This window comes from Trichogramma pretiosum, unplaced genomic scaffold (assembly GCF_000599845.2).
Source record: "Trichogramma pretiosum strain Unisexual culture from Peru unplaced genomic scaffold, Tpre_2.0 scaffold61, whole genome shotgun sequence".
Classification (NCBI taxonomy): domain Eukaryota; kingdom Metazoa; phylum Arthropoda; class Insecta; order Hymenoptera; family Trichogrammatidae; genus Trichogramma; species Trichogramma pretiosum.
This window is the reverse complement of record NW_019641638.1, coordinates 24,590-51,762: the sequence shown is the minus strand read 5'-3', so window position 1 is coordinate 51,762 and position 27,173 is coordinate 24,590. Positions and strand designations below refer to the sequence as shown.

At 39.9% G+C, this 27,173-nt stretch overlaps 2 protein-coding genes across 3 annotated transcripts; both read left to right on the top strand.

The window, feature by feature from the left end:
- The first annotated feature begins 316 nt into the window (after positions 1-316).
- Positions 317-10,061, top strand: LOC106654077 (bumetanide-sensitive sodium-(potassium)-chloride cotransporter). Of its 2 annotated transcripts, none has more exons than XM_014373765.2 (13): positions 317-1,177; positions 2,693-3,079; positions 3,577-3,742; positions 3,909-4,004; positions 5,520-5,711; positions 5,782-6,603; positions 6,678-6,799; positions 7,073-7,208; positions 7,298-7,751; positions 7,834-7,985; positions 8,103-8,705; positions 8,782-8,893; positions 8,983-10,061. In XM_014373765.2, the coding sequence occupies exons 2-13, from the start codon at positions 2,717-2,719 to the stop codon at positions 9,116-9,118; spliced, it is 3,354 nt and encodes a 1,117-aa protein (XP_014229251.1). In that variant the 5' UTR covers positions 317-1,177; positions 2,693-2,716; the 3' UTR covers positions 9,119-10,061. The 2 variants fall into 2 exon arrangements, with proteins under 2 accessions (XP_014229251.1, XP_014229252.1); XM_014373766.2 differs by lacking the exon at positions 317-1,177 and adding an exon at positions 2,220-2,380.
- A 13,167-nt stretch (positions 10,062-23,228) lies between these two features.
- On the top strand, positions 23,229-25,205 carry LOC106654033 (zinc finger protein 182-like). Its single transcript, XM_014373722.1, has 7 exons — positions 23,229-23,389; positions 23,478-23,695; positions 23,769-23,941; positions 24,011-24,182; positions 24,246-24,763; positions 24,818-25,031; positions 25,144-25,205. Exons 1-7 carry the CDS (start codon positions 23,229-23,231, stop codon positions 25,203-25,205), a joined length of 1,518 nt encoding a protein of 505 aa, XP_014229208.1.
- The last annotated feature ends 1,968 nt before the right edge of the window (positions 25,206-27,173 follow it).

Sequence of the window (27,173 nt, the reverse complement as noted above, 5' to 3'; positions counted from 1 at the left end):
AAGAGAGAAACAGAGCAAATAAGCAGACGCACATGGAAAAAGTCCGCAGCGATACGCGATATTGTATATCTATATACGTACTTTTTACATACATACATATATACGTTGGAGAAGCGGCGCCAGTCAGCAGCAGCAGCAGCAGCGGCACAAGCTCACTTCGGGGAGTCGTGTGTGCAGATATACATATATTCACTAGGCTCGAGGCGTATAAATGTGTGTGCTTGTGTGTGCCGAGTCTGTCTCTTACTTATACACACGCTGATACACACGCAGGCCTTTGGAGAGCCGAACCGTTTGCTGGCCGCAGTCGCGCGTGAGCGCTCGCACCCCGAGCATGTGTATTTCATTATTATCATCATATACATTGAAATGAGCATATGTATAAATATTTTTAAACGTATATATTAGATTTAACGTATATATTAGACTCGACAAAGTTTTTTTGTGTCGGTCCGTGTCCAGCCGGCGTACGAAAAAATTTTTACTTTTTTTTTCATTTTCGTCTCGTCGCCGAGAGCGATCGATAAGGAATATATATACCGGGGGACAGAAGAGAGAGAGAAAGAGATAGATATAGATAGAAATAAAATAAAATAAAATAAATTTGTGATACACGGATGTGTGGGGAGCAAAAAAAAAAAGTACAACTTGAATTTCGGCCGTGCGCGTTACGAAACGCGACGATATAATACACAAGATGATAGGCACGCAACGCGCCTCGCAGCACACCGTAGTAGAAGAAAATAGAGCGTGATTGTCGAGAGTAAAAGTGGCGTCGAGTGCGCAGGGCGCACCGCGTAATACGTACACATGCTTCGTTGCTGAAAAACCACGTGCGAAATTTCTCCTCGCTCTTCCTCCTCCGCCTACTACTACTACTACCACTGCTGTTGCTGCTGCTGCTGCTGGTACTCTTCCCTTCTCGGCTAATCGTGTGCCGTACGCATTCGAGTGATGTGTAGCATTGTTATTTTATACCATTTATAAACGCGATGTGCAATACCATTGATCGTAGGTAAACGGTAATAAGCTCCGAAAAATTATCGCAAAGTGGAAGCTGCTACTGTGTGTTTGTGTATTATTGTCATTATCGAGTGTGCGGGTGATATCAAGAAAAAAAGAAGAAGAGAAGAGAAGAAGAAGACATTAATAATCCTTGGAAAATACAAGCCCCAAGGTAAGTCCTTTTCATGCGTATACTCGGCCGCGCGAACAATGATACGCGAGATAATGGCAATAACGTCGCGGAAAAAGAAAATGTGATACGCTTCGTATACGTTAATGCGTTCTTCTTACTTGCCATCGTCGCTCTTGCCATGCGAGCTTTTTAGGATCAACGTCGTGCGTGTGTGTGCGCGCGTTAATGTTTGCAGACTCCAAATTCGTGTGTGCGTATACATATATCATATATATACGTGTGCGTGCGTGCGAGAGCGCGTTTATATTTATAGAGAGGGGTTGAACGGCACACGAACTCTCTCTATGTCGGGCCGGCATCGCGCAAAAGGCCATGATATATACACACGCACACGCCGCGCATATACATATATATAGAGCTTGGCTCGTTCTCTCTCTCTCTGTCTTTCTCGCGTTAAAAGTTTTGTGCATTGTCTACTACTCCACGCGGCTCTATATATATATGTGTGTGTACGGCACATGGAATCGTACGTATACAGCACGATTTATATACAGCTGCTGCTACTGCACCCCCGTGTGGCCCCGAAGGGGGGGTGGGTCGAGAGACGAAATATTCCATTGTACTTTCTCCGCGTGCACGCGTCCTTTTTTTTTTGCCGATGCGCGTGTAATAATGTGCATCGTGTGCACATTCATGCATACGATAACGCGCGATGCAACGAAACAAAAAAAAAGAGCCGAGTTGGTAAATAGCTCGAAAAAGTATAAAGAAATCACGTGTATTTTTTCTTTCTTCTCTCTTATTTCGCACTCGCTATTTCGAGCTTTGGCAATTGTTGTATTCCCACTCTCGCTATAGCCACTCGCCCGTCTGTCTGTGTGCGATATAAACGTTTTATAGTTTGCGCGTACGTGTGTGTGTGTGTGTGTACCTGCATAACATTACGATCGGCAATAATGCAACGCACGCTTCGCGAAGATAAGAAGTCCGCCGCCGCCGCCGTTTTACCACAACAGTAGTAGTAGTAGTAGTAGTAGTCCCGCGACGCGGCCTCGCTCGTTATAATTTATATAGCCATGTGCAGCTGAGGCAGGCAAGCCACATTGTGCACACACACATTTACAAAAGCTCGTCACGTGTGCAGAGAGCAGTTTACCGATATATAAGTGTATAAATGCACGTATATATATAGTTAAAGGCGGGTCGCGTCTCTTATACTATACACAACGCAACATCGAAGAGGTATAATTGCAAGTCCGCACGGATGATTCTTAATAGTTCCATAAGTCTGGACGAGCCACGAGCCGAAGCCTAGCTAAAAGCCCACGCTTCATTAAGCTCAATTGCAATTTAAGCTTTCGGTGGGCAGGCGGGGAGCGGGAGAGGCGCACAAACGTGTATACACACATACGTATGCCGACGACGACGAGCTCGCGTTTCTTATTGTAATACACACGGTTTCTTTTTGCCCGCGGATAGACCTGCCACAATAGACGTAGATCTCTCTCGCTCGCGTTTATATTTCGTAATAATAAAAAGTTGATCAACGCGCAGGTGATAACGAGCCACATATACACGATGACGTACGAGAACGGCAAGATGAACGTCAACCACGAGCAGGACAACAACGTCGTCGACGACGACGCGGCCGACGAGCGGGTGGAGCTGCGAGCTCTCACGGGCACCGGGAGCTCGGCCACTGGTGGCCCAGGTAGACGCACCCGATTCCACGTCAATCGGGTCGACAGCATGGAGGGTCGGGCCAGTTTATTGGGTCAGCAGGACTCGGAGCAGCAGCAGCAGCAGACCTTCCATCGCAAGTCGCTGAGGAACATGACGAGGGAGGCGCTGCCGAGGCTGGACAATTATCGCAACATACTCAGCATACAGGCGGCGCACAGGCCCTCGCTGGACGAGCTGCACAATCCGACCCTCGATAAGGTACAGCTGCCATTGTATTATTTTTTTTTGTTTTCGTAGTTAAGATCGATAACGACACGTGTGCTTTCGCGCTGCTGAGAGGCGCGCAACAGGTTAATCTCTTTTCTTTCTTTTTTTTTACCCCTACCCTCGCGATAATGTGTTAAAGCTCTTTCGAGCTTTCTCAATATTTTTTCTTTCTCGCGTCTTCTACAATAATCCAATTAGAGACGTCGAAACGTCGATTTCTTTGGCGAGCTTGCGAGTAGCTGCTCGTGCCTCGGTTTCAAGGCCTCGAGTGTGTGTACACGCCTGGCCGGTTGCGTAAACAGTCGCCCTTTTTCTTTTCTTCCTCGTTACATACATATACGATGTACATGTAGGTTTTGCTTAATGTGGCGGACAAAAATGAGAAAAATTGCTCCTGCCCTAATTGATAAATACGTACGCTAAGATCGTGCCAAAACTGAGCCGAGAGACGATTCGATTGGTTTTTATCATATTTCATTCATATCCAGAGCACGAACGCGGCCCAGGCCATACAGAACGAGCTGCACTCGAGCGTGGGCGCGACCGGCATCAAATTCGGCTGGATCCAGGGCGTGCTGGTGCGATGCCTGCTCAACATATGGGGCGTGATGCTGTTCCTGCGACTGTCCTGGGTCGTGGCGCAGACGGGTGTCGGTACGTTTCGAGTTTTTTTTTTCTCTCAATTATTCGTGAAAAAAAAAACTAAGAAAATATACGAGAAAATGGATATTAAACTCGAGCTTTTTTTCTTCGCTACTGCTGCTACCACGGCCGCTACTGCTGCTGCTGATAATTGAAAAAAAAAAAAAAATAATAATAGGAGAGGCGATACTACTGATCTTGACAACAACTGCAGTAACTACCATTACGTCACTTTCCATGTCGGCAATAAGTACAAATGGTCTTATAAAAGGAGGTAAGTATATGCGCACTACTGCTGCTGCGGCTGCTGCCGTGCAGTGCATCGTCGTATATTCGCTCTTGATGCCGCGCGACGCGCGACGCGATATATACAGTATACGTTTTGTTATCATTTGCGCGCCGACGATCGGCGGAGGGAGCTCCGTATTAGCTGAGAAGCTCCAAACGCGTCGTAGCCTATATGGTTGAGTCTCCCGAAGTCTGCCTTTTGCAATTCTACATGCCATGTTCCTAAACTAGTGAAGATAAGCCAAAACTGACTTGGTCGTTCATTCAATATTGTTGTATTTTTCATGATTGGACATAAATATGTCAATTTTTTAGTGCCTGTTAAATTTGCCGCGAAGATGTACATGCCAAATGTCACCACCGCGGCATATCTAGATCTCAAAATCAACTCTATTTGCATATACCATGTATTCTTGTATGCACCTGGCCCTATAATAACTACGAGACCAGCTTCTATACATCCAAAGTAAAGTTTAAGTCTATCATAGGACCTTGAAAAATGTTTTAAAAAAATTTCCCAAGCAATTGAAAAATGTCTCGTATTTTAATCATGCCTGCTTTGGGTCGCTAACTCATTTTTGATGTCCCTAGGTACATAACTGTCAAGTATTACGACCCAACTTCACGTGTTCCAAAAAAACTGTCCCCTCCGTGGATATGAATATCTTGAGCTATGGTCATTCTTTTTAACTGCTCACCCAGTCAAAAGACTCGTTTTTCATGACCGAATTTCGGGTTGTACGGAAAAGTATTCTATTGTATTTTTCATACTTATGTTAGTTGATCAAAGTAGCGATTTGTCACCTCCGTAACCGAACATAGTCAATTTTAAGCATAAAATTTGACATGGCCCCAGATTCAATGATTATTCATATTTTACGGTTTAAAAAAGGGTAAACTAGTTCGCGCCGTTCTATGTGAAAAAAAAATTTTCACCATCTTTTCATTTTCTATACCCGAAAAGGCAGACTTCGGTAGAATCAACCATATATACACGCACCCGACACACGATTCTATACGACGATAATGCTAAAAGAAAAGAATAAAAATTCCTTCGTTCTTCTCTTATAAAAATGTTTTTTTTTTTCTCTCTCTCGCTCATAATGCGCGTTGCACCCGAGACGCGCGCGCGCTATTACTCGAGCACGCGAAAGATAAAAGACTCTTGCTCGCGCGAAGAAAAAACTTTTCCAACTTTTTTCCCAATGATTCATTCGGCGCTTTTACGCGTTTATATATCACGCGCATATATACTCGCGAATCGAATTGCAATATAATAATTCACGCGGGCATCCTGTTTTTCCGATACAACGCGCGTTATTCTAAATTTATCCGCGCGCGCGAAAAGCTATGGCGCGATAAAAATTCTCTCTCTCTCCCGCACCCGCTCGACATTGACACGAATTATATTCGTTCGTAATTACGGATATCGAGCACCCGCATGAATTAATTACCATTATTATCGCTTCGTTGCGATGACGCAACGTATTATTGCATACAGGTGGAACGTACTACATGATATCGAGATCGCTGGGCCCGGAGTTCGGCGGCTCGATCGGCCTGATCTTCTCGCTGGCCAACGCCGTAGCCTGCGCCATGTACGTCGTGGGCTTCTGCGAGTCGATGGTCGACTGCCTCAAGGCCTACGACGTCTGCATGTTCGACTGCGACAGTCGCGACATAAGGGTCATCGGTCGGTATATATAAAATACCAAAAAAAAAAATCACTCGGCAAATTCCAATACCGATCTTTTTTTTTGCAGGCGTCATAACGATAGCCGTCCTCCTGCTCATAGTCATGGTCGGCATGGAGTGGGAGGCCAAGACCCAGATCGGCCTGCTCGTCATCCTGCTGGTGGCGATCGCCGATTTCGTGATCGGCAGCCTGATCGGCCCCAAGAGCGATCTCGAGCGCGCCCGCGGCTTCGTCGGCTACAACGCGGAGCTCTTCGCCGAGAATCTGCGCTCGGATTATCGCGCGAGCGAGGGCACGCAGCACAGCTTCTTCTCGGTCTTCGCCATCTTCTTCCCGGCGGCCACTGGGATCCTGGCGGGGGCCAATATCTCGGGCGATCTCAAGGATCCGCAGAGCTCGATACCCAAGGGCACGCTGCTGGCCATACTCATCACGACGATCTCGTACATCGTCATAGCGGTGATCAGCGGGGCCAGTGTGCTGCGCGACGCCAGCGGCGACGTCGCCGATCTACTGACGACGCAGGCGGCAGCTTGGAACGACAGCAGTTACAACAATCTGAGCCTCGTCGAATCGGCCAGAAATTTCACTAGCTACGGCGTCGACTTTAGCGCCTGCAAGGCCAGCCAGAGCTGCAGGTACGGCAGCCAGAACAGCTTCCAGGTGATCGAGCTCGTCTCGGGCTTCGGGCCGTTCATCTACGCGGGCTGCTTCGCCGCCACCCTGTCGTCGGCCCTGGCCTCGCTCGTCTCCGCGCCCAAGGTCTTCCAGGCCCTGTGCAAGGACAAGCTGTATCCGGGCCTGCACTGGTTCTCCGGCGCCGAGGGCAAGGAGCCCGTGCGCGGCTATCTGCTCACCTTCGTCATTGCCATTAGTTTCATTCTCATCGGTGAGTGTTTCGATTGGAAGAGAAAACAAATTTGAAAAACAAAAGTGATTGTGTGTGTTGAATCGTTTTTGCAGGTGAACTGAACGCCATAGCCCCGCTGATATCCAACTTCTTCCTAGCCGCCTACACACTCGTTAATTTTAGCACTTTTCACGCTTCCTTCACCAAGCCCATCGGCTGGCGTCCGACTTTCAAGGTATGTGTGTGCAACAGCAGTTTTTTTTTTGCTTCGCGCGCGTACGTGTAATAATGTACACATTCCTCGGTAGCAAAAATTTTCTCCTCTTGCGCAATTTCCGAGCGAATTCTTTCACGAGCTCTTCTTCTTTTTCTTTTTTTATTTGCTCGTTGATTGTTGTTGTTGTTATTATCGCGCGAGTTCGTTGACCCGTTCTCTCGCGTGCGCTTAATTTATTTCTCATTTTTTTCTGTTGTTTTTTTTTCTTCCTGCGATATATGTACAACGCAGTATTACAACATGTGGCTGAGTCTCGCCGGCTCGATTCTCTGCGTCGCCGTCATGTTTCTGATTTCCTGGTGGACCGCCTTGATCACGCTGTCCACGGTGCTGGCCCTCTATCTCGTCGTGTCTTACAGAAAACCAGGCAAGCGCCGAGCAATATATAATCATCATTATTTCCGCAAACGACGACAAAGTCGCGTGACAATGTTTTTTTTCTTTCTCTCTCTGCAGACGTTAATTGGGGCTCGACGACCCAGGCGCAGACCTACAACAACGCCCTGACCTCGGTCCAGCATCTGGATCGCGTCGAGGAGCACGTGAAGAATTACCGGCCGCAGATACTCGTGCTCACGGGCAAGCCGAGCTCGCGCTCGTCCCTCCTCGACTTCGCCCATCACATAACGAAGAATCAGAGCCTGCTGGTGGCGGGCCACGTGATCGAGACGGCGCTGGCGCACAAGACCAAGTCGTCGCTGGCCTCGCGCACCAGCCAGTGGCTCCGCGACAACAAGATCAAGGCCTTCTACTCGGTGATCGACGGCACGAGCTTCCAGGACGGCGCCACCTCGCTCATGCAGGCCTGCGGCCTCGGCAAGATGCGGCCCAACATTCTGCTGATGGGCTACAAGCAGGACTGGGCCACCTGTCCCAGGGAGAATCTACTCATGTACTTCAACGTGATGCAGTGAGTCGATGCAATTAACATCAATTCTTTTTATTGGATCATTTCTTATCGATCGTGTTCGTATATCGTTTCCCCCCAACAGCAAAGCCTTCGACATGCACATAGCCGTGGCGCTGCTGCGGATAAGCGAGGGCGATCACGACGAGACGATGATCGAGGACGACAATCAGGACGGACAGAAGAAGCCGCGCGCCAGACTACCACCCAATCAGAGCTTCACGCAATTGAGCCAAGGTATTTCTATATTTACAAATGATATATCGAATTTCTCGCCACCCCCCCCGATCTTACACGCTCCAGCTGAATAAACGATTCATCATTCATAATATGTAATGTTAATACTCTCTCCAGCTAGCAGCGTCTCGGACGTCTCGATGCCGGGCAGTCCAACGCCGCGCCGAGGCGCCAGCAAAATAATCAATGAGTCGCCCAACGCCAACAACAACGCCAATAACTCGTCCGCGAATCGTACGACGGCAGCGGCTGCAGCCTCGGCGGCTCCGGGCGTGGGTGGTGGAGCAGCAGCAGCAGCAGCAGTCAGCTCCAATGTCGAGGCCAATAATCAGCAGCAGCAAGGACTGACCAAGGACATCCTGAACCAGCTGAGCTTCTTCCACAAGAAGCAGAAGAAGGGCACGATCGACGTCTGGTGGCTGTACGACGACGGCGGCCTGACCCTCCTGCTGCCCTACATCATGAGCACTCGCCGCCACTGGTCGGCCTGTCGGCTTCGAGTCTTCGCACTGGCCAATCGCCAGTCCGAGCTCGAGTACGAGCAGCGCAGCATGGCCAGTCTGCTGTCCAAGTTCAGGATCGATTACTCGGCCCTCAAGGTCATCTCGGACATATCGAGGCCGGCCCAGCCGCAGACCCAGAAGTTCTTCGACACGCTCACGGCCGAGTTTCTCCAGTCGACGAATCCAGACGCCGAGAACGCCGAGAACGCCAACGAAGGTTCGTTGCTCGTAAATCTTCCGCAGAGTCTCGTTTCTATTTATTATGATCTTTTTTTTTTCTTCGCGCGCTGCAGAATACATCATCAAGGAATCGGAGCGCATAGCCATGAAGGAGAAGACCAATCGACACCTACGCCTGCGCGAGCTGCTGCACGAGCACTCGATGGAGGCCAACTTGATCGTCATGTTCGTTTAATATAATTCATTTTTTAACGTGACTCGTTTCTGGTATTTTCTTTTAATTTTCATCCTTGTTTTTTTTTTTTGTCGCGCAGGACACTACCGATGCCGAGAAAGGGTGCGGTCTCGGCGCCCTTGTACATGGCCTGGCTCGAGGCCCTCACCCGAGACATGCCGCCCTTCCTGCTGGTGCGAGGAAATCACACGTCCGTCTTGACGTTCTACTCATGACGACTCTGTTGCCGAGATCGTTATTGTCATTATTATTATTATTATTATTATTATTATGATTATTATTACTGCGTTACGGTGTGTTGATTTTTTTTCATGTTTTTTTTTTTTTTGTAATAACGCAATTATGATTATACACGCACGACGTTATGGTCGAGGAGGCGCTTTTTCCACCTTTGCGAAAATAATAAAAAAAAAAGGCTTCGCGATTTTAACGACAATGAATGTAATAATACAGTATGTATATTATTTTTGAACGAAAGGTACAGAAAAAAGAAGAAGAAATATTTTATATTTATAGAAAAATGAGAAGAATTACAAATAGTCGAATGACATGTATTTAGAGAGCAAAAGCAATCTCCATCGCCACACACACACAGCAGCAATCCGCGCAGAGAAAAACGATTTTATTTTTCCTTCCACAATGTAAATAACATATTGTATTGAATATATACGTTTTAGACGAGTTTACAATTATATTTTTCTACTCTTAGAACGTTAAGGTTTTTAAAAACGATCGTTAACTGACGAAGAAGAAAAAAAGCGCGAGTGCGTATATATCATATAATTAAAGAAATAAATGCATACTTTGTGCCCCTTCGATGAAATATTCGAAACTATAATAATAAATGATGATGATCGATTAGAAAAAGAGAAAAAAAAAGTATGAAAAAGAAGACGCAGACGAGTAAACTCATTAGATCTGAAAATTAATTGTACGATCGTGGCCGTCCAAGCGAGAGAATGCGAGCGACGATATATAGATATATTGCCTCTCGATGTAGTACGAAACGATAATGTACATGATATATATATAACTTTTAGTCGAAGAAAAAAAAATGAGCAGAGAGCGTATACGAGAACCGTATTGTATCAATACGACACACTTTTAGGGATCTTAATATAATAATATATTATTTTATGAGACTATTTTTAATAAAAATACGAGTATTAACAAAAAAAAATTAGTACTTCATTCGTATGAAACCTTCCTCTCTTTTCTTCAGACACACATATGAAATATCGATTTATTTACGATTTAACGCGCGCGAGATCAAACGGCGTCGCGCATTTCATACGATGTATGTCGTGTAGCATTTTGTGCTCAGTGGCGGATTAGAAATAGAGCTGCCCCACGTAAACGTTAATTTACGCTTAAACAATTCGAAGAGCTTCAATATAAGATTTTGGATCTATAAAAGTACTAAGAAAAGGAAAAAACAATTATGACAGCTTTTGAAGAAATTTAGAAAAATTTTTTTGGTTTGAATAAAAGTATTAAATGTTTTCCTTTTTTTGATAAAAGCGCATTGTTACTAGTCACTTTTTTCATGGCAAAAATAATCATTGTCCGTCCGCAAGTTCTTCAAAATTGTTCACTAGCGTATGTGTGATAAATTCAAAATCATTGTCAAAAATTCTGTTCCAAATAAAAACGTGAAAAAATTCTCGTCTGATCGGAGCTCGAACGACTGTAGATAACATATATGAACAAAAAAACACCACCATGACAGTGAAAAAAGGTGTAATGAAAGTTGATGGCATGTAAAGTTCACGTAAGACACAATAATAATTTCTACACAATTTTTATTGAAAATTTAATAAAACATATGTATAACTATCTATACATATTTACAATTGTCAATCGTTATTTTTTCTCGCATTTATCGTTTGCTTAATCTTTGCAAACTTCGTGTATTTTCCTGTGGTGTATGAGCAACTGCTGTTACTGTCCACATTTTTTCTATCACTCGTCGTAAACGTAGTCTTTGTAACCTTCGTGGACTGTAACTTGGTGCTTTAAAAAATGAGCATTTTGTCCAAAATTGTTACCGGTATCGTTACATAATTAATATTTGCGATGCTCATGGATTATTTTTATGTGCGAAAGTAAATTACGTTTACATGACTATTTCTTTTCACATTTGTCACATGCATAATCTTTGCGACCATCGTGGACACTTCTTTGGTGCCTTAACAAATACGATTTTTTTCCAAACTTCTTCTTGCAATTGTTGCATTCGTAATCTTTACGACCTTCGTGTACTATCTTTTGATGAGAGGACAAATGGGATTTGTATCCAAATTTCTTCTCACACTTGTCGCATTTGAAATCTTTACGACAATCGTGAACTATATTTCGATGTATGAGCAAATTCGATTTTTTTGTAAATTTCGTATCACACTTGTCACATGCGAAATCTTTGCGACCTTCGTGCACTGATTGTTGGTGTCTGTTCAACTGGCCTTTATCCCCAAATGTCTTTCCGCACTTATTGCATGCAAAATCTTTGCAACCCTCGTGTACAATTTTTTGGTGCTTGAGCAAATGCGTTTGACATCCAAATTTCTTTTCACAATTTTTGCATTCATAATCTTTGCGACCTTCATGTACTGTCATTTGGTGTCTATTCAAATTGCTTTTATCCCCAAATTTCTTATCACATTTGTCACATGCGAAATCTCTCCGACCTTCGTGCACTGCTTTTTGGCAAGTACTGGGCTTCGCTACTTCATCAAGCGAATGATGGCAAGGAACTCTCCGAGTGTGCTCGTGTTTGTGCGAGCCACTCGTGGGTAGACCGTAACAGCGCGGCCCTCTCCGGACGAAACTATGTACAATTCCATCACGTACGGGTCAATACTCTCCCAACTCGCGTTCGAACATCACGCGGCAGACGCGTAGTCGGTGGCCCGCCTATCGAGTGTCGAGCGGGCTGTGGTACTAATGAAACCGCAGCTCGCGTCATTCAAGGCTGTCACCGCACTCATGGAGGCCGAATACCGCGACACGATGCAATTTGCCGTATCGCAGTCAGTAGCCTCCGGCAGTTGGGATGGAGTGTCCGGCAGATGCGATTTGTGTGAAAAAATATATAAATCAAAAAAAAGTCTCAAACACCACATCGATAGACACCTCTATATCAGCCTACAACTCATCTTTCTTTATTGCGGGTTTCGACCTCGCCCTCTAGCGGCGCAACTTAATACTAACATAACTATATTTACAATTCTCCGGAGAGTGACAACTGCAGAGGTCAAATCTTAATTTATATCAGTACATAAAGGTATAGTTCACCGATGCGATTTGTGTGAAAAAGTATTTACATCAAAAATAGGTCTACAAATTACACAAAGATTCCATGCATAATGGCATCACTTACACATGCGATGTATGTGAAAAAATATTCACACGAAAGGGTCATCTAATGGTCCACATCAATGTAGTGCACATGGGTAATAGAAAACTTTACAAATGTGACGAATGTCAAAAATCATTCAACTACAAAAGTCATCTCACTTGTCATATCAATACAGTGCATAAAGGTATAATAATTCACCCATGCGATTTGTGTGAAAAAAGATATAAATCAAAAAAGGGTCTCAAACTACATAAAGATTCCATGCATAAAGGCATATCTTACCCATGATGTTGTGTTTTATGTATTTATTATTCCGTTCGTAAAAAATTCGTAAAAAATAGTCGTTACGTTTGTCATGTTGTGTTTTATGTATTTATTATTCCGTTATGTTTGTTATTATGTAATTTTTATGTTGTTGAGTTCACCGCTTTCTGTGACTCATGTGAATGTGATCGCGTTAGTTATTAAGTACAATTGTATTACGCGCCATGCGATTGATATCAGAGCACACTTCATGCTTATCAGCTCGACCCCCACTCTCATCTGTGAGAGCGACTACGCCGTACACGAGACGCATGCTGCAGCGTCAGCTGCGATCTAGCAGTGTATTACTGTGCGACCAAAAAAGAATAAAAATAAAGAAACCGTCGTCTATTATAAACAGTGCAGTGCCTTTTTTCTACCCGAATTTACAGAAAATTGTATGCACCAAGATGGCCGCACTGGCCTCTTGGTGCTATATCAGCCTACAACTCATCTTTCTTTATTGCGGGTTTCGACCTCGCCCTCTAGCGGCGCAACTTAATACTAACATAACTTTATTTACAATTCTCCGGAGAGTGACAACTGCAGAGGTCAAATCTTAATTTATATCAGTACATAAAGGTATAGTTCACCGATGCGATTTGTGTGAAAAAGTATTTACATCAAAAATAGGTCTCAAATTACACAAAGATTCCATGCATAAAGGCATATCTTACCCATGCGATGCGTGCAAAAAAGTATTTTCCAAAAAAAGTAACCTCAAATTACACAAAGACCAATTTTTTCTACCCTCTCGTTATGAAAATTCCTTCACTTATAATTTTAAGATGAATTCCGATTTATTATACATCCCAGCATTTTTTAATATGTATTAATATTTGATGAATTTTAATATGTTGTATATGCGAAAAAAATCGTTTTATCTCTTGTAAATTCATATTAAGACATATGCACGTGTATTTAATGTATCATATATTTTTTATCAATTTTGAACGCTAGATCAGTGGGCCCAGTTCGTTCATCAATGAAAGGTTGAAGATATAATCTTTTTAATCTTGAGTGTTTTTACCATATTGGGCCATTTCATAAACTTAGTTTCAAATCTTGTCTAATTCTATACTCGTAGTCGAGCCATAGAATTTCAGTTTCATCATCCTGTTCTTCTCAGCGTTAAAACTTTCTCTACTAACACGAGCATTGGTATTCTTTAGATTCGCCAGGATGGAGTGTCGACCTCCTCAAAACAATGAGACCGAAATAATGAAAAATTACATTCACCTAGATGAAGATGACACAGAAGAAAGATTTCTTTCACACGAGGAATTGGGAGAGTACAAAAAAATACAAGAAGTGTTTCTAACATTTTCGAAAACAAAGTATGTATAAAACTTTTAGTTACATAATAGTGAAAACATAATTTAATTTTCATAAATTATGTACTTTTATTTTAGAACTAAAGATAAATCTGATCTGCGAAAATCCCTTATAAACATTGCAGCAAACTTGATGAGGCTTCTCGTCCTTTTAGAAAATACTCCGAATCCAGAAAGTACAAGATGTGGGGTGAAAAATTCCAAAGCAAATCAGCAATATGCATCTTATAACAATGACAAATCTTTGACACCCGAGGACGAACGTATTCCGAAAAAGATAAATCGGCATCTCGAACAAAAAAATCGGCGCAAGTGCAACATTTTTTGATTGATTATGATTTTTATAATAGCTTGTCAAACTAGTTATTTAACTTAGTTAATTATTTTTTTAGATAATGATCCACAAATACCGATAGTAACAATCAAATTATGCGCCAATAACAAGTGTAACCTATGATCTTACTCCGACGCACCTCGTCGGTTACGTGTGTCCCTTGGCTCTGTGGATCCGTTCTGCACGTCCGGGGTCTACCTGTAAGCTTCATGCAATACGGGAAAGGAAAGCTCTGTACACTCACACACCCATTAAGAATCAAACACTCCATATAACAATAACAACTACCAGGTTTATTCGTATAAAACAAACAATATACATGGCCTCAGAGAGTACCCGAATACCCGGTCGACGGCAGACGCGACGATCGTAGCCCTGGTGGGCGCGTCGGCGCATACGGCTCACAAATACAACGACTAAAAGCTGGGCCGCCCGACTCACCACACGATGTCGAGATCTTCTCCTGGTCCAGATCCACCCTTGGTTGTCCTTGTGGTCTGCTCGGCCGTTGGATCCGCTGGTTCTCTCTCGCGCACTCGGATCGACTCGTACCGACACTCGCACTCTTTACTCCGGCGACGTAGGATCTTACTAGCCGCGCGGTACTCGTCAATCCGACTTAGACATCCCCCAGGATGTCGCGCTCAACTCTCACACTCGAGCTCCATTCGAAGTCAATCTTCGACCCTTTTCTCCGTTCATATGTACGCTCTAGTATCTCAACGTATACGCGTGTTTACGTTCTATTCTTTCACACTTGGCGCTCACATGAAATCATATTCAAAATACAATTATTAATAACGATTCTTATAACTAACTATACACTCGGCAAGTCGACGATGGTTCGTCAGGGCGGCCCAACAGATAATGCCAGTTCCGGCATTACACAAGCCTGCATGGTTATACAAATAGATCACTTTATGAAAATGATGAATGTAGAATTAACGAAAAGGAATCCGACTCTAGAAGTTCACAATATATCCCACCTTGGCAAGATAATTCCGTAATATGATTATATATTTGCATCTAAGTTACATTCACCGTTATTAAAGAAAATTTGCCATGAATTATTTCCGATTTTATTTCAGACTCAAACGCTTTTACAAAAAAATGAATTTTCTAATACTCAATTGAACCATGAGACTGAAATAGTATTAGAATGCAAAAATGTAGTACCTACCATAACTTCATTTGCAGAGCAAAAATTAGACTGTTGGTCCCAAAATCAGTTGCAAGATTCATAAATTGGTGAAGCAACTCGTGCTACGATTAAGGATGAGCGATTACGTATGGTGAAAAAAGAATATTTGGATGATAACACAGAAAAATTAAATTCAAAAAATGACTGCGAAACCAACTGACAAAATAAAATAATACCACCTGTAAATTCAGTACATGATAAAAAAGAATCTGAAAAGCTTGAGACATGTTTAAAAAAGTTGCAAAATAACAGTAATCTCAAAGTCCCTAGGAATACAGTGCACGATCACATTAGCCACTCGTGTGAAATTGGTGGAAAGAAATTCATGCAAAAGACGAAACTCGATACCCATATTCAAGTAGTGCATAATGGTCGAAAACCTTACCAATGTAATACATGTGGGAAGACGTTTGCGTTAAAAAATAAACTTGACCGTCACATTAATTCAATTCATATTGACCTTACATACGATGCATCTAGAAAGACATTGACACAAAGAGACTACCTCATAAATCGTATTGATGCGGTGCACAATGATAAAAAATCTCACGACCGTAGTACACGTGGAAAGGCATTTAGACAAAAAATCGGTCTGAAAGAACATATTGAATCGCCACGTAGAAGTATTACTTACCCATGTGACTCGTGTGGAAAGACATTCACACGTAAGTCCAATCTCAAAAATCACATAGATTTTGTTCACAAAAATCTCAAGCGTCATAAGTGTGATAGATGCCAAAAGGCATTTAGTAGCAAAGGTGGTCTCAATCTTCACAAGCGTACGGTGCATAATGGCGTAACTTATACATGCGATTTATGTGAAAAAATATTCACTCAAAAGAGTACTCTAAAGGTCCACATCAATGCAGTGCATATGAATAATGGAAAACTTTTCAAATGTGACGAGTGTCAAAAATCATTCAGCTACAAATGTAATCTCACTTCCCACATTAATGATGTACATAAAGGTATAGCTCACCGATGCGATTTGTGTGAAAAAGTATTTAGACTTAAAAAGTATCTCAAAGTTCACAAAGATGCCGTGCATAATGCTATCACTCACTCATGCAATTTATGCAGAAAAGTATTTATATCAAAAAAGGGTCTCAACTATCACAAAGATTCTGTGCATAAAGGCATATCTTACCCATGCGATCAATGTGAAAATTCATTCACACAAAAAGCCAACCTTAAACTCCACATAAATGAAGTACACAATGGTAAAAAATGAAATGTACGTAATATATATTTAACATAATAATTGTTGAAATAAACGTATTATTCGAATAAAACTTTGTAAGAATGTGCATGACTCAATAAAAAAAACTATGAATATCATTTTTACGCATCGCGCAGAAAATTTTTCAAACTCTCGTAGTAATTTCATAATGTATCATATAAATATGTTTAGTGGATATGTAATATCTTTTATATCATATAATTTTATCCTGAAGGAGTAAGCGCAGCTCGTTCTCAAATGTTCATTCATCATTGGTAATTAGCGTTGAAACGAAACATACTCTTTTTTTTATACAATCGGGTCATTTTAAATTGAATCTAATACCATTTGATCATGGGTGATTTTATTAGTCAACCGTAACTTTAACGCAAGTTTCGATAAAATCATATGGATCGCTACATGAATCAGCTTGCATAAAAAAAGAAAATATCGACGTTTACTGGCATCGCAGACAAAATGTCACAAGCCAAATTCAGCAGCAAATTAAAAAAGCGATCATGGGCCAGTGCGTTCCAAAACTTCAGCTTGCGTGACTTCTAGCTGTTGACAGTTTCGTTTAGACGAAATAGTCTTGACTCATTTCCATGGGACGTGCGAGTACGGCTGTGAAGATATCGTCGGAATATTTTTCAAACTTGGGCAGAATCCCAATTGCCACTTGACTATGGAGTGGTGCATTGGACTTTGGACAAGTTGGGCCGGACGCGCCGCTTCAATGGGCCGTGACGAATCTCTTGTCCGATATCTTCGAAGTACTTTTGAATCATGGTGCTGGTTTTTCCAGCTTTGTTTTCGAGGATTACTTCGCCAAAAGATATCCGCTCGAATTTACGCTCCAGATGGTTGGGTTTCCCACGATGTCCATCGTCGAGTCTTGAAAAAGCCAAAGACACGAACTGGACCAAAACCGCTGCCCAGACGATCATGAAGACATTCCCCGAGCACGGATTGATCGACGAGACACTGGATCTCGACGAGTGTCTCCGTAGCGAAGATTTCGCAAGTAGTCGCTGTGCACCTGTCGCTCTACGATTTCATTCGACTGCCAGAGTTCACGTCTGGAATTTTGTCTCCGCGTGACGAGTCTCACAAGGACGCAGCGTAACTAGAGGATTTTTCAGGCGATCGGGACTGGAACTATTCTCGCAGAAGAACCCATGGCTGGCCAAGAACTATTGCGAATTTTTCATCGGACAACTGAAGGCCAATAGTTTAGGGGAAATTAGTATGCAGGCTATGAATGAGAACACGCAATCTGTGGATTCCGTTTGTATTGCAGTAAGAAACGCAATGATTGTAATGCTTTTGGTTTGTGATTGTCACTTGAACTATCTTTAAAATTTTTAGTTTTTACTAGTCTTTAATCAACAGCAAGATAGAATCAAATGTAGAACGAATAGAACACATAATTTTAGATAGCATTTCAATTAAGTTCAAAACTAAACTTTTATTAAATACAAGGTTTTGTGGATATAGATGAAGTTAAAAAATTCGATGATAGAGAGTTGAGTATATTATTTTCCTTCAATGAATGATGAAAATTATCAATATGAAAAATGAAACTTTGGTAAAAAAACAGAAATCGTTATGCGCACAATTTAAATGTTACTCTAATTATCTTTTAATGTCTTTGTACTTCTTAGCAAGTGTTATACCATAAAAAATAATAGCACAAATGATTTAATTTAGTATTTTAATCCTTTCCAAAGATCCAGTTTGATATGCTGATTAACAATTCGATCAATGTTTAACTCTATAAATCAAGAATGTAAATCAAATTTCATTGTACTGCATATAAATACAGGATGACCATATGTAGACATTTATTTACCCTGCCCGTAGCTTATTGATTTATTTAAAATTTGTGTTATTGTGTATTTTTGTCAATATATTTATGTTCCACATATTTAGGTACAAAAAATGTGGAAATTACACAGTTTTTTCTCATAAATCTAGTTTCATCTAAAAATTATCATTCGCATATGATCACTGGGTCCACATTTATCAACGTGTTAAAAAAAACAATTATTGTGAATTGAACGAGTTTTTTACTCGAGAAAAATGCTTGCTTTTTTAACATTAAGGGTGATTTTTAAAAGCGAGCTAAAAGAATTTTTTTATTAAGAACGTCCAAAACTGACAAATTAATTCTAATTACTTGTATTAAAAGGTTGGCAATGTCATATCAATGAATAAAGTATAACAAACAGCTGACTCGTGCAGTCGCCTGTGTGACAACGCTGAATCTCACATACAGTGTCACTCAGTAGTCTTTTACGCGTAAACAAACGAAGTGTGCTCGGGACACCGCCAATCCACTGACTTCCATCAAACCATCGTTGCTTTTCTGATTACCCTCACTATTTTTGGAAATTGTAAGAATTAATGTATTCAAAATTTATTTTACGTTGTAGCGAAATTAATTTAAATCTAATTGCCAATCATTAATGATTACAAGTTTTGTGCTTTCATAAATAAATGGAGTATTGTAAATTCGTAAATGGTAAAAAATGTGTTCGGTATCTCACACGAAACAGATAGGAAAACTTTTTTTCTAATTTTTTATTCGTATTCTTTTACCGCCTGTAAATTTAGTACATGACAACGAAGAATCTGAAAAGCTTGAGACATGTTCAAAAAAGTTGGAAAAGAACACTAATAGTAAAGTGCATCAGGATACTTCGTACGATCACATTACCCACTCGTGTCAAATTTGTGGAAAGAAATTCATACAGATGTAGGAAAATACTTATATACATGCGTTCCTATTTCTGTATTCAGTTGTTTTGCGTTGCTATGTTAATGTTGATTGATAAAATAAAGTTCAGATTGAGAAAAACTATTAACGGATTAACACGTCTTCTCGTATCATTATTGCTACAAATATCAGAAGTGGGATAGAGTCGACGTAATTTTCTTTGAAACTTTGTGAAAATTAGAAAACGTTAATCTTAAATTTTTTTGCTTTGTGCATACTCTATTGCATATTTAATTGCAATAATTGAAATCAAAATAACCTAAAATGGCCGAGCCGTCTGATTTAACAGTCACCGAATTACGTGAAATTCTACGACAAAATAATCAACAATCGGCTGGGAATAAAGCTGACCTAATTCTACGCTTAAAAGAACTCGATCCCGATGGAGCCTGGACTATGGAGTTTTGCGAAAACAACAATCCTTCTTTGAAGCAGGCCCGGCAAGATTGTCAGCGCTTAACCACCGAGCGAGATGCTATGTCCAAAGAACTCAATGAATTGCGACAACAGTTCAATTTGCTGCTTGCCCGAGGTATTGATCAAAGCGGGTCGCAACAGAGTGTTTCGGACTTGAGAGCGAATACAAACACCAGCCACGCAGCTTCAACCCGATCATCGGAACACGGCAACCTGGTTGTGCTGAACACCATCGATCAAGAACACGATCGCTTTCAAGCTTCAGGTAACCCCCAACATTCAAGAGGAACTTTGCCGCAAGAAGATATTCGTCCCCGAAATTTTCAAAATATTGATACATTGAAAATTGTTAATTCTATCGGTGAATTGTTAAGTACATTTGACGGTAATAGCGACAATTATGAGAGTTGGGAAAGACAGGTTAGACTGTTAATGAGAATGTATAATTTGTCTGATGATGCTACTCGTATTTTGATTAGTTCCAAGTTGACACTAGTGTTGACACTACACAGAAGTCTAAACTCGAAATCCATAGCATAATGGAATTACACCTCTATATCAGCCTACAACTCATCTTTCTTTATTGCGGGTTTCGACCTCGCCCTCTAGCGGCGCAACTTAATACTAACATAACTATATTTACAATTCTCCGGAGAGTGACAACTGCAGAGGTCAAATCTTAATTTATATCAGTACATAAAGGTATAGTTCACCGATGCGATTTGTGTGAAAAAGTATTTACATCAAAAATGGGTCTCTACTATCACAAAAATTCCATGCATAAAGGCATATCTTACCCATGCGATGCGTGCAAAAAAGTATTTTCCAAAAAAAGTAACCTCAAATTACACAAAGATTCGGTGCATAATGGTATAACTTGTGAGGATAAATTGGGCGAGGTTAACAAATTATAAGACAAAGGATTAACGTTTAAGTAATATTGTAAAATATATTGCATAAAGAAATTAAATTGAGTTAATAATTACAAAGTGTGCTCGGGGCGCCACTGCATGTAGAGCATGCAGACTCAACGAATATAATCTCGGAGACGCGAGTTCATGTCGATGGCAAAAGAATCCGATTAACTACGATATGATTTTACTACGCGGATACCGATATGGCTCGAGAGATAGTTAGTGTGTTTGTGTACTTAAATTATCGCTGGCCAGCCTCTTGTCTATGTGTATGTGTGAATGTGTGTACATTAGTCGCGATCTCTCGAGCCAGACGAGCATCGAAGGTATCGTTGTGTCGGGGAATATATGTGATATATTTCCCGTCACAAACTTATCCATGCAATTTATGCAGAAAAGTATTTATATCAGAAAGGGGTCTCAACTGTCACAAAGATTTTGTGCATAATGGTATAACTCACCCATGCGATTTATGCAGAAAAGTATTTACACGGAAGAGCATTCTCAAAGAACACAAAGATTCCGTACATAATGGTATCACTTATCCATGCAATCAATGTGAAAAGTCGTTTTTACAAAAAACCTACCTTAAACTCCACATCGATAGAATACACAATGGTAAAAAATAAAATGCGGTATGATATTCACATAGACATTAAGCACGCATAAAATTTTTAAGGAGGTACCTCCGACTACTACTCTAGTCAAGTTTTCGTAGTCACTCGTATGATAGAAATAACTAGAACTAACCTAACTAAAAAAGTCTCTAGGCAGGCGCGTCTGCTCGTTGTTAGCAATTTCGCATACTACATTGATTAGCTTTTGTATGCAGGTTATGTCGCTCGTTTACTGACGCCCGAGATTTGCACTGAATATCACTAGAATGTTCATTCATATATAGTTTTCAATTAATTGCTCAGTACTCGTGTAGTGAAAGTTTATAAAACTTTAATACGAGGTACTGTGATAGTTCATTGAAGGGCTCAAAAAGTTTCACACAAATCCGTTTTGTAAATTATGAGATATGCCAAAATTATCGCCATTTGCATCAGAAACAATGTTAAAATGTTTTACTCATACCTATTAAACTAAGTAGTGAAATTACACCAAATTTTAACAGTGCATTCCTATTATAAAAATGAGCATGTTAGCATAATTTGGTTTGATTCTGTTTTGTAATTCTTCGACGGAGGTACCTCCTTAATATTTACATGGAATTCAAGCTGCACATGGGAGCAACACATAAAAATTGTTTTTTATATAAATTCGATGTAAGACCGATTTCATCACGGGCCTTTATTTGAATCCTAAACAATTTAAAAAACAATAATATTGTATGCAAACAAAAATATTATATGTATTGAGTGTACTGACAGACATTTAAATAAACGCATCATTTCAATAGAACGTGATAGAGATATGCACATTTTATTGATAAAATAATACACTTATCATGAATCACGAAGTTTTTTAGATCGCAGAACATTTCAAATGTATTAATTATCAAAATATCTGGTACTAAGTACAAATTGTAACAACATCAACATCAGTACAACATCAGTGTCAACAAGTAGTGCGTGAATAAATACGTATTCCATTTCAACACTAAAAACATGTGCGCAAAGCTAAAAAAGTGCGAGGCGTATACGTTGAGTTTGCGTTAGTTTTTGACTGCGAGGCAACACAGACAGCGCCTGAGTACGCAAAAGTAACTGAGCAGTCGACGCGTGCTCTTGACTCGCCGCTGCAGAAACGAACGAGCGAATTCGTCGGCAGCAGTCGAGCCCAAAGCCCCGACCCAGTCGCAGCCCGAACACACAATAAGATTTTGTCATTGCACAGATTATATTCTCTGCTCGTGTAGTCTGACCGGTTATAAGGTCCAAATTTGATTAGTTTGCTAATATAGAGAGATAGACGTTGACATCATCCGACGATTTGTTCAAAGAAAGACGTTACGCCGTGTGATCAAGCGAAGCGCATATCACAAGTGTAAACAAACGAAGTGTGCCCGAGACGCCGCGACTCACCGACTTATTGAACAGCAATTCATGTATACGATTCAGTCTCCGGTCAATCTCCCTACAAGTAAGTCAAAAGTGTGAAATTCATATTATTTTAGTGCCTCTGAGATTCGCGCATTATTTTCGAGGGTCCGTCCCATACTAGACCTAGTCAAATATCATTGCTTTTCTATAGTGAGCCTGACAATTTTTAGTAGCAAGATTCTACGAAATTCTAATGAAATGGTCATACATTAATGGTTAGAAGTTTTTTGTTTTCATAAATAATTAGAGTATTGTAAATTAGTGAAAGGTAAAAAAGTGTGGTCGGTATCTTATAAAAAAACATTTAAAAACAACTTCATATCTAATTTTATTCTAGTTATCGAGCCATAAATTTTTGTTAGCAAGTTTAAAACTTCCTCTACTATTATCAGCATTGGTATTCTTTAGATTTTAAACGATGGAAAGCCGACCATTTCAAAACAATGAGACCGAAATTACGGAAAATTGTATACACGGAGATGAAGAAGAAGTTGACCAAGATGGAAGATTTCTTTCGCGCGAGGAATTGGAAGAGAACCAAAAAGTACGAGAAATGCTCTTAAAATTTTTGAATGCAAAGTATGTATACGAGTTTCAATTAGATAATTTGAAAATTATAAATGTATAGTGTATTTTCTATTAATTAGGTATTTTTATTTTAATTAAGATCGGCCAATAAATCTGAACTGCGGAAATCCCTTTTTAACATTGCCGGGAGCTTGATGAAACTTCTCGCGATTCTAGAAGATACTCCAAATCAGGAAACTACAGTTTGTAGGTCAAAAACTAGAGCAAATCACCGATGTGATGAAAATAATAAATTTTCCAGCAAGGACCAAAATATTCCGAAAAAAATAAATCGGCATCTTGGGCCGAAAAATGATGGTGAGTAAAACATTCATTGATAGTGAAATAGCTTTGAAAACAAGTTATTTAATATAGTTAATTATTTTTTTAGGAAATGATGAACAAATACCGAGAGTAACATTAAAGAGAGTCAGCAGCAATAACAAGCCTGGATATGTCGCTCATTTTGATAAATCACTTTATGAAAATGAAGAATGTAGAATTAATATACAGAAACCCGACTCTGATAATTCACAATATATCCCACTCCTGCAAGAATATGCCGTAAGTTTATTATACGTTTGCGATTAAATTATAGCCGAAAATGTGTGAATGACTTTCAATTTCTTTCAGGCTCAAACGCTTCTACAAAAAGATGAAATTTGTAATGCTCAATTGAATAATGAGACTGAAATAGTGTTTGAATGTAAAAATGTAGAACCTACCATAACTTCGTTTGCACCGCAAAAATTAGACTGTTTGTCTCAAAATCAGTTGCAAGATTCTGAAATTGGCGAAGCAACTCGTGCTACGATTAAGGATGAGCGATTACATATGGTGAAAAAAGAATATTTGGATAATAATATAGAAAAATTAAATTCAAATAATGACTACGAAACCAACGGAGAAAACGAAATAATACCGCCTGTAAATTTAGTACATAACAACGAAGAATCTGAAAAGCTTGAGACATGTTCAAAAAAGTTGGAAAAGAACAGTAATCGTAAAGTGCATCAGGATACGTCGTACGATCACATTACTCAATCGTGTGACATGCGTGGAAAAAAATTCACACAGAAGACCAAACTCGCACAAAAAGATGATTACCTCATAAATCAATACGATTCAGTGCATAATGTTGAGAAATCTGACAATCTTGGTACAGGTGGAAAGGGATTGCGACAAAAAGTTGCTCTGAAAAAACATATTGATAAGGCACGCAGAAGTATTATTCACACATGTGACTCATGTGGAAAGACATTCAAACGTAAGTCAAGTCTCATGAACCACATCGATTTTGTGCACCAAAATATCAATCATCATAAGTGTGATAGATGCCCAAAGGAATTTAGTTCCAAAGGAGGTCTCAATCTTCATATAAGTACGGTGCATAATGGTATAACATATACATGTGATTTATGTAAAAAAATATTCACACAGAAGGGTCATCTAAGAGTCCACATCAATATAAAGCACATGAGTAATGGAAAACTTTTCAAATGTGACCAGTGTGAAAAATCATTCAACTACAAATTTCGTCTCACTTTTCATATTAACAATGTACATAAAGATATAGCTCACCCATGCGATTTGTGTGAAAAAGTATTTGTATCAAAAACCGGTCTCAAATTACACAAAGATGCCGTTCATCAAGGTATAACTCACTCATGCAATTTATGCAGAAAAGTATTTGCATCAAAACTGGGTCTCAAACTACACGAAGATTCGGTGCATAATGGTATAACTTATCCATGCAATTTATGCAGAAAAGTATTTACACGGAAGAGCATTCTCAAAGTTCACAAAGATGCCGTTCATCAAGGTATAACTCCCTCATGCAATTTATGCAGAAAAGTATTTACATCAAAACTGGGTCTCAAACTACACGAAGATTCGGTGCATAATGGTATAACTTATCCATGCAATTTATGCAGAAAAGTATTCAGATTTAAGAGGAGTCTCAAACGACACGAAGATTCGGTGCATAATGGTATAACTCACCCATGCGATTTATGCAGAAAAGTATTTTCCTTAAAAAGTAATCTTAAAAGGCACAAAGCCTCCGTGCATTAAGGTATATGTCATCCATGCAATCAATGTGAAAAGTCGTTTTTACAAAAAACCAACCTTAAACCCCACATCGATAGAATACACAATGGTAAAAAATAAAATGCGGTATGATATTCACATAGACATGGATTAAATAGTGATATGTAAGCAACAGAAATGTGTAAGCGTCGAAAAACATGTACTTATTTCTTTATTTATATGAAATTTTTTTTTTCTCTTTTTGTTTTCTGTACATTTTTTTTTCTCTTAATCGTTTAAATTTAATGAATAATGCCCACAAATATATTATAAGTATTTAGTGTACTGACAGACATTCAAATAAACGTATTGTTTAAATAGAACGTGATAAAGATATGCACATTTCATTGATAAAATAATACACTTATCATGAATCACGAAGTTATTCACATCACAGAAATTTTCGAATGTATTAATTATCTGAATATCTGGTACTAAGTACAAAATATTACCCGCATTTAGAATCACTGAGTCCACATTTATCAGCATTCCGAAATAAATTCGACATCAGTGTCAACAAGTACAACAATGTGTCAACAATGTCGATTTTTCTCCAAATTTTTTATCGCAATGGTCACATGCGTAATCTCTGTGACCTTTATGGACTGTCTTTTGATGAATGAGCAAATGCTATTTGTGTCCAAATTTCTTGTCACACTAATCACATACGAAATCTTTCCGATCTTCGTATACTGTCTTTTAGTGCTGAAACAAATCTGATTTAATTCCAAATTTCTTCTCACAATTATCGCATAAGTAATTTCTCCGACCTTCATGAACTGTTTTTTGGTGTTCATTCAACTGTCCTTTATCCCCAATTTTTTTTCGCACCTGTCACATGCATAATCTTTGCGACCTTCATGAACTGACTCTTGGTGTCTTGTCAAATTTCTTTTATCCCCAAATTTTTCATCACATTTGTCGCATGAGTATACTTCCGACATTGGTGTATTGTCCTTTAGTGATTTAACAAAATCGATTCTATTCCAAATTTTTTTCTCGCACTCATCACAGGTGAAATCTTTGTGCCCATTGTGTATTTTCTTTATGTGCAGGAGCAAACTATGCTTATTATCAAATCTCTTGGCACAAATTTCACATAAGTAATTTTTGAATACTTCGTGGAATATTTTTTTTGTGTCTAAGTAAAGTTGATTTCTTTTCAAATTTTCTCTCGTACTTGTTGCACGAATAATCTTCGCGATCTGTGTGTACTCATTTTTGATGCGCAAACAAACTTAATTTTTGCACAAATTTTTTGTCACACTCATCGCCCGCAAAATCTTTGTGGCTTTTGTGTTCTGATATTTGGTGTCTACTCCAGTGACCTTGAAATTCAAATTTTTTATTGCATTTGTCGCATGCGTCGTAATTGTGTCTCGATGTGTTATCATGCTCGATCCTAGTGGAAATGACTTCTGACAAATAACACAAATATATTTTTTGTCGTCCGAAACGACAATCTCGAGTTCACTCGAATTATCTCGTGAGACAATTTCGTCGGATTTCTTTTCACTTTTATTCATTTTAGTGCTCAAAATAAACGTTGGATCCTTCGATTTGTTCCACGTAAATTGAACGAGTAAATTTTATCTTTTGTTATCAAATGGCGTGTTTCATCGAGAAAGACAATATTTGAATTAATTTGATTTTACGATAAATATATTAAAATTCAAACGTGGCAACGATTTTTTAGAGGAATTTTGGG